The following is a 9,072-nucleotide window of genomic DNA, read 5'->3' as shown; positions in this document are numbered from 1 at the left end:
GAATGATGGATAAGGCTCTCATGTTGCGATTGGTGTAGAGAAATCTATAGCTAGTGATTGTCAACATTTTAAGCATAACAAAATGTGACCTGATTTTAATGAAAATTATTCACTTTTGTAAAGGTACAAATGACATTTTGTGAAAAATCTGTACATGATGGAAAAAAATGGATAGTTGTGGAATTACTGTAGAACATGTAAAAATTTCAATAAAACAAAACCATCGTAAGCCTGTGTAAGTACTGAAGTAATTAAGTTTATAATAAACTCTACATTTTAGAATGAATAACCATGCTGTTAAACAAACACTTTCAAGATCAATCTAAAAAACCCAAGGAAAAAATAAATCAATTAACACTAAGAATCTTTCTGATCAATTAGCAAATTCACTATTTTAAACAACACTGTCCATAACAATTATTCCAATGACAAACAATTCCTTTATTTTTACTATTTTTTAATTATTTTTTACTTCAAAAAATGGAAAAAAATTGAAAGACTCGATGAAAAACAACAAACCACGTTTTATTTACATTACCATATTGTTGTTATTTCATAGAGACTATGAATTCATCTGAAACAAACGTGTGATTCTATCCTAAAACATTAATACTAAAAAAAAGTATTTCTACACATAAAAAAGATTCAATAAAATATCAAGTTTCTTAATTAACCATTTCAGGACAGGCAGGTAATAATTCATTTTTTAATTGTTTCCATTTTTCTTTGAGCACTGATTTCACTTCTGAATCAGCAAAACAGTGATCAATAGAAGAATATGAAAGATTCCATAGTTGCTCCTGGTTCAGGTGGTAATGCTCAGCTGCCTTGAGATACTCATTTGATAATGAAGTCTGGAATACACCTTTATCATCTGTCTGTAAAGAAAAACTGAGCTGTAATCAGATACCTAATAGAAACACTTAGAAAAAAGAAAATGTAATCAATCTCAATACAGTTTTGTGCACAAGTCTCAATTATAGGAAAGGTATTCATGATGTAAGAAAAACATGGAGGTTCAAGAAGTCTTGATACAAAATGATAAAAGCCCTATAATCCAAGCACTTTCGAAAGGGTTTTTACCCTTTTATAAGATTTTATACAATTCTAATTGGTATAACATAAACAAAAATTAGTATAACAAAATTTTGAATGAAAGACACTAAAACCTTGTGTCATGCACAGTAAAGGATAGGGGCGATAGGGTTAATGTGATAATCTGTATAAGATGCTGCTGCTTTGGATAATACAAAGAAGATAGATACTTACACACAGTATACAAGGATGACCAGCTGAATACCATAAGTTGAAATGATGATCACTGTATGATGATACTGTTTTAGATGTTACATTGGATGTAAGGCAGATTTCTGTATAAAAAAAAAATGTGTGAACAAGTAAAGGTTCTAACATCAGAGAACCAATCATGATATAATTACTTTTTTTCATACTTATAATCCATAAGTCTAAAATTAAATACACGATGAAAGACAGAAGTATTCAAACAACTGTACTTGGTTATTGTTTAAAAATTGTTTCTTCAAATAGGTTATAAATTCTAAAACATCAAAAATTGCAGCTTTAATCAATCAAATAATTCATCTAAAAATACGTCACAATTATTTTTTGCCTTCAATAACTCTTTCAAATTTACAGTTTTTGAATTAAAATGGAATTAAAACAAATTTTCATATCAATGAAAACAATTATATGTCACTGAACAACCAATAATCCAACATGCAACCAAATAAGCCAAATTTTGGTTATGCATTGAATCAATGCATTATGGTCACAAACATGGTCATTAAAGTGTGTCAATACTTGATGACATTGTTAGCTATTGATATACAGAACTATAAGCTATTGTTCAACTACACACAGAATCATTGAGTTATTGTCTCAACAGCTTGCCAAACATTCCTACTGTCTCCTGTGTTATGACTTCATAATGCTCTTTCTCAAATTATTGTATAGTTCCCGAGAATTCTCTTTACTAAAATGCGGCTTCAAGTTAAGGCCACAAGTGAAATAGGAAAATACAAACTTTTGGAAGCTGTAAAAACCATATCATTAGAAACTCCTCCATGTGAGAAACAAAAGTTTTTAGTTTTTTTCTGAAGATTAAAATTTCATATACAGAAATGAATCTTTAATAGACAGGGTTAAGTCGATATGTCAAATGGAATAGAGTAATGAGAAACTCCATGCAATACTCATTACAAGTAAGAAATCCCCATCAATAAGAAACAGTTTGGAATCAAACAACATTGAAGATTTTCAATGAGATAATGCTATGTGCACAATATCCAATAAAAAACTACCCTATGATAAGAACAGAATTTTTTGAAGCAAAAGAAATCAACATAGACTTTGTGAGATATGCACAAAACTCTACAAGATAAAAAGTGTGATGGCCTTATCACAAAAAGCAAGCAAGTCAAAAATGCAAATTGAAACTGCTATCACATTAGTCAAGAAATAAAGAATGGTAATGAAGATATTTCCAAGTAGATCTACTGTAAACACATTGAATTACATAAAATAAAGTTCACAGGACAAGATGTTTTAAGAACCAGACAATCCACTAATGGGAAAGAATAGGCATAAATACTTGATAGGATACAATAATACAAAACAGGTATCTTCCAGTGGATAAAAATTTGAAAATCTAAAAACAGGATAAAAGAAGAATCTCTACTATGGATTGTAAAAACAATAAAGAGGAATTTCAGCATATCAGAAATATTATGTTTATTTATGTTGGAACACATACTACAGCATACATACAATGTATTACTTCAAGCATATTTTTAATGGATAGTTAGAATTTCTGTAGAAACATAGATTCCCAATGTATAGTAAAAACAAAGTAGTTTTTAATGCACATATGCTTTCTCATACTAAATATTTTCTTTAAAAAAAGAAAATCTATCAATTGTTCTACTTCACTTTTCATTTATTAATTTGTTAAGTGTTAGATTATAACATCTAATCTTTATATGCTTTTGTTTACAGTCATCTGTAATAGATGTAATAAATAGAACAAAAGTTTCATAACACTGACATTTTAACAAACATAGGATTCTGCATGACACCCTGTTCTTTTATACTGTATGCCAAAGTGAACATTTTTCTTATCTGAAAATGTATTTCAGATAGATACCTCTGCACCACAAAGAGCTACTACCTTGTGTGCACTGCTGTTTAAATTCCTACACGTGCCACAAGTCTTGAACAAAGATCCCATTCCTACACATGTCAATGCGTACTGCATCATCCTATGATGTAATCATCATTAGACTATAGTCCTCCACCAATAAGAGGGTGACACATCTTCCATACGCAACAATCCCCAAGAGCACTAACATGTGAACATAGGTGGATAAGTTGTCCACAAATCCACCCAGATAACATCTTCCAACAGAAATCAAGTAGCCACTACAGGAGTCACAACACAAGACAGAAATATGAACTTACATATCAAATTCATAAGTAAGCCATTATAATCAGAGTTAAGAATTCTGACAAAATTTTGTAAAGTAAAAAGACACAAGATATCTTGTTATGAGATATTCCAAAGAATAACCTGATGTAGTTCATCTGAAAAGAAAATGGCACTGTTCCAATTAAATAATCTTCTAACAGCTGAATTTAAGGTAAGACAGACTGTTTGGGTTTTATTGAAGGATCTACCGCAATAGAAAGGAAGAAGAATCAAAACAAACATTCTAGTTCTTTAACAAGCAATACTGATTTAATGAAAACATGACTTAAAAGAAAGATATAAATTATCCCACACAAACAAAGCAAGAATTCACTAAGAGCATAAATGTCAGCTCAAAAAATGTATTTACATTAAAAACAATAAGCAATAAACCAATCAAATACCAGCATAAAAAAAGCACCCACTCTGACTGATAAAAGCATAAAACAGAAAGAAATGTCCTTGAAAATGCACTACTCAAAAAAGTATAAGTTAAAAAAACTAGGATGGGAGCATTGTTGGTTCCCTTTGATAGCAGAAGAGAAAAGGAGAAAATCGTGAGTCTGCTGGCCATAAAGGAGTACAATAGAGTTACTGTGTAATAGCACAGAACACAGCAAACTAAGAAAATCTGGAAAGAAAATGAAAAATAATTAATGCATAAAACAGACTGAACCAAACTTGACTGAAAGCTTATACCATCAGACCATGTTGATTTGGGGGCCAGAGAAAATAGCAAAAGCATGTGACTAAAAATGAAAAGATCTTAATAACGTGATGATTAACATAAACACAAGATAGAATAAAGAATGCTCTGTGAAAAGAATCTGGTAGGGACAAGAATATGGATTTGCAACCAGTTTCTAGACACCTGGAAAACCATATGTACAAATGGTAATAGAAATCTCTGTCCTTGAAATCAAGATCCGAAATGAAGAAACGGAGATACCTGGAATGAGTGTCAACTTGGCAACTGATGTATGATAAGACAGTGATACTGTAACAAAGAGCATTTTAAGTGTGTAAATAATTTAGAAAATGAGCACAGGAACATTAGATTGCCTATATATCCAAGAAGTGGTGTGCTTACCAGCATCCAGATGATATGGTTCAAGACTGTTCCCTTTGCAAAGATGTAAAAGAAAAAAAGTCTGTGAAACTATAAAAATCCATAAGAGGAAAAAAGTAAATTGAGATGACTACTAAGTTTCTTCTTTAAAAAAATCTATATAACCAAGGTCTGAGAGATCAAGGTTTCTAAGCTGTACTTGATCATTTGCCATTGTAAAAATGTTGGGGGAGTTAAAATTATCAATCATGAGCGCAAGCCTCAAATAAAAGACAGTCCAATAATAATAATAAAATATCATATTCATAACATCTCCTATTAAAAACACTTGAAACCTGAGAGACTTAAGTAAACAAAGACAAGATAATTTTCTTTATCAGTGTGATTTTCATACTAAGGATTTCATGGTAACTATGAAGCAGGAAAAAGAATTATTGGCATAAAACAGATGAGGACTATATTCACTTCTACTTCTCCCCACACAATTAAGTATCTTACTCGTAATGTTTTCATTAATTATTGCTAAGCCTAGCTTTAACGTAAGGCCATATGCACATTTAGACGTAGTTATTTTCATTCAAGTAACAAATCATTAGTTTTAGTTATCTCGAGAATTGGGCTTCGCTTTGAGAACCAGTTTAGACGTTGTGCTTTTGAGACCACTCTTTAACAAGACTTTGCTCTCTGTTTTTCTATCAATGTGCATATGCTGATAAAGTGACATTTCACACAGATATGAGCCATGGGTGATGTGTTTAGCACTTACATATTTGTTTTGATTTCTTGATCACTTGACAGCAGAATGTTCCATAGATAGGTATGGAGATGGAAGAGTATGTCACAGCCCTATCCCAGGCAGGATATTTGAGTGAGATTGTTAAATGATGTAAAAACAAAGGACACAACATTTAAATGAGGAGAGTCTTCAATGTTCAACATGCAAGTGAAATTTCTTGTACAACAGGGCACTTAAGAGAGCAATGTGTTCTAAAATTACACTCTTAGCCAATCTAGAGCAAATCTCTCATCCATAAAGTGAAGATTATGCTTACAAAAAAAAGGGGGCTCTCTAGCCTAAAAACTGTTACAATGAAGCTGAGCATATCCCATGGCACATTAATAAGATATTAACTCTTTTACTGCAATTTGCCATAGGGACTAAAGGTATTTTGTGCTGTAAAATCTATATCATATGCTAGTTTTCTTTCCACACCTCCTCACACAGATTATTTGCCTTGCCCACACATATAATGCATCTCAAGGAGATTCCAAAGATTTAATGGTTATATGTTGTGCAGATCACATGATAATTACATGATTACCATTTAACTTCTGGGATAAATCCTGATACTTCAATATTCAGTTTTAGTTCTGCTGCTGTACATTACTGTTTAGAAGTGATAAAAAAAGTTTAATTATGCTTTTTCTTGTACAAGTATCTTCCCTCTCTATCATTACAGATAAATCAAAGCAGTGAATTTAGAAGAAGCCCGAGGATTTATCCAAAGTTAATTTTGAATAATGAATGCCTCTAAATTGTGCAAATATGTATATCAAGATGAATAGACTGCATAACTGAGAGCAGTTGTAAGACTAAATTGTTGTTCAAATGAATTGTGAGATTCAAATAAAGGTGAATAAATACAACATAAAAAACAAATGATTCTACCATGAAATAATAAAACAAACTGTTTCAGTGGCTTTCAAACTGTAGCAAAAACCATAACAAAATTACAAAAAACAAGTTCCACACATAGAATAAGACACTGCTGCCATATTGAAGAAGTAAAACAATGATTTACAACTGACTGACTTTGGCTCACAAGTTGAAAGTTCACAAGCTTCAGCGAAACTTAAAATTTGCTGGATTCACAGCTATTCTATTTGACCACATACCTGTCAAGTACTTTACTGTAGCTCCACAAGACTTTTGTGCTTTTGGTGTACTTAAGCTTAGTCTTGGAAGCTAACATTTACATAAAGTAGAAAGCTTTTCAAGATTGACCTCACTATACTTTGAAGAAGTTTGATTGAAAACTGCAGCACTGGGACACTAGTGAATAATCAGAATGAATATAACTTTGGATGAAAGAGGTAAATCCAGAGCCAGCAAAGGAGCTGGATCATTGTTTTAATAAAATGCAGATAATATTCAGAAGGTTATTTGTAGCTTCCACAACAAACCTATATATGAGAGAGAGAGAGAGATGGTATATTTCAAAGGTAGATCAAGATTTTCAATTTAAATATTAAATATCATTTTCATGTTCCTTAATATTAACTCAATGAAACTGCTAACAAATCATAGAAAAAAGCATTATTCACTAGTTTCCAGTGACAACTCATACATAGTGCTTCTCAATTCAAAGAAATAACAATATACTACTAGCTCACATCAAATAAAAACAAAAAAACATTACTCACCAACTTACAAAGACAACTTATTACACACAAAGAAATAAACATAATACTGTTCACCTATTCATATAAACAACATGCTACTTACAAGTCATACAGACAATATACCACTCATTAAATCATAGAAACAACATACTGCTTACAAGTCAAACAAACAATATAGTACTTAATAATTCATAGAAGCAATACACTATTTACAAATCATACATATACTACCTACCAATCCTTTAGCACAACACACTATTTACTAATTCATACAGACAGCATACCATTTACCAAATCTTAAAGATAATACATTACTTACTATGTCAGAGATATATCATACTACTTAACAACTACTAGAAAACACACACTACTCAAACTTTTAAGTGATACTCAATGAATTTCATGACAAATACTATAAACGCTGTAATACTAATACATTTTAATATACATATGTAAGCTTTAACTTTACATATTATCTCATCATGATTTTTCCTAATTTAATTACTAAAACTATGCTAGAAAGATCAATGTTATCTTATCTAACTGTAGTTGGTACAAAGTACTTGTATCTGCAATCTCTAACAATAATAGGTGTATCTTTTAAATAACTTTTAATGTGAGTCAAGAAACTTATTTATGGATAATTTATCCAAAATATCTTCAATCTCTACATCCCTCTCCTTTATATAATTGGAAAATACATATAGTTCTAACTTTTAGGAAGGTATGAATGAGAAAAAACTGAAAATAAGTTAGTTTCTGTCAGTCAGAAAAGCACATTTTTCAAGTAGTCACTCATTCCTGAAGGTAATCTGCATTGAAAGTAGGGTACACTAAAAAGGATGAGCATGGACACACTAAGGAATTAACATGATGGCTCTCATAAAACCTTTTTCTTCAAGATAGTGGAAAATTACTTTGCAAATGTTTAACAAAGTGATGTTATAGCCAATGATTCCTTGGCTGGGTTAGTGACAAGTCAGTCAAGTGGGTGCATGTTTAATGATGACTCCAGGATGAATGTAGCAAAACTGAGATATTGGTGATTGTTTAACAACAACAAAACACATTTTACATGACTTAAATTTAGGAAAATTTACACACCCACATACTAAAAGCAGCTCCATAAGATCAAAGACACTACATCACAGTCTGAAATCTTTATTTCACTGACTGAATCTTCTTACGCTGAATATCATTCCACTAATTTTATTGTTCAGACCTATCTACATTGTCCACATCAAACACAAATAACTAAAATATTCTAACACTAATTAAAAGTCCCACAAATATAAAAACAATAATTACACTGATCCCATCTTCAAATACTTTTTTTTTATGGAACCACACCATTTATTTTAAATAAAATAATATTTACCTAAAGGAACTTGATTGACACAAACAATACTGAACACATCATTTGTGGCTCCTTTACTTGAATGTAGAAATGTACCATGACCAATGCGATCAGGAAACAACTTCAACAGTTCTCTGCATTCAGCATTTTTATCAGGGACCTATATATTTTAAATTGGATTTTGAAAAAAGAATATTTTGTTAAATTAGTCTCTAAGTGTTCTAATATCAACAAGTTAAGGGAATCCCAAGTAACACAAGTATTTGTGAATAGGTCACATTTTTATGAAGTTGTCTTCTGAGAGTAGAGAAGTGTTATTAAGTATAAGCATAAAAATAAATGATACAAATAATTAATACTTTCTATAATGTATTTACCAATGTCCTACCTATGACAATTCTTAAATGTTCTTAAAGTTAAAATGTAATTTTAAAATATTAAAAAATTTTCCCCCTACAGTTTCTACCACCAAGAAGCTTAGAATGAGAAATTGGATCCTAAAGTTACATTTATGAGCATGTGGTTCAGTATAGTTACCACTGTATATATATATATACTGTTACGTCTCCGTTCGTTAGTTAATTTTCCATAACTTCGTTCCGATGAAACTTTAGCGACACAAGTCCTTTCTTACATAAAACTGGTTTATTCTTTCTGAATATAACTTTGCGATACACTTAATTTCAACAGTCGTGCTATAATTCTCAAGGAACTTCTCACGTGCTTAACAATATTCTCTCTGACTGCAGTTCAATTACT

The 9,072-nt window shown here is 31.0% G+C and overlaps 1 protein-coding gene across 1 annotated transcript in view; it reads right to left on the bottom strand.

The window, feature by feature from the left end:
• Positions 1-236: 236 nt before the first annotated feature.
• The window catches only part of LOC106475017 (adenosine deaminase-like protein), a 27,124-nt gene continuing 18,288 nt past the window's right edge, over positions 237-9,072 (bottom strand). Inside the window, exons 6-8 of the mRNA XM_013935713.2 lie at positions 8,335-8,473; positions 1,270-1,370; positions 237-878 (exon numbers count right to left, since the gene is read on the bottom strand). Of these exons, the coding sequence (XP_013791167.1) occupies positions 666-878; positions 1,270-1,370; positions 8,335-8,473 (453 nt within the window). The 3' untranslated portion in view covers positions 237-665. The remainder of the gene's footprint in view (positions 879-1,269; positions 1,371-8,334; positions 8,474-9,072) is intronic.

Source organism: Limulus polyphemus, unplaced genomic scaffold, assembly GCF_000517525.1.
Source record: "Limulus polyphemus unplaced genomic scaffold, Limulus_polyphemus-2.1.2 Scaffold7971, whole genome shotgun sequence".
In the NCBI taxonomy this organism is placed as follows: Eukaryota; Metazoa; Arthropoda; class Merostomata; order Xiphosura; family Limulidae; genus Limulus; species Limulus polyphemus.
The sequence above is the reverse complement of the archived record's forward strand: the minus strand, read 5'-3'. Positions and strand labels throughout refer to the sequence as shown.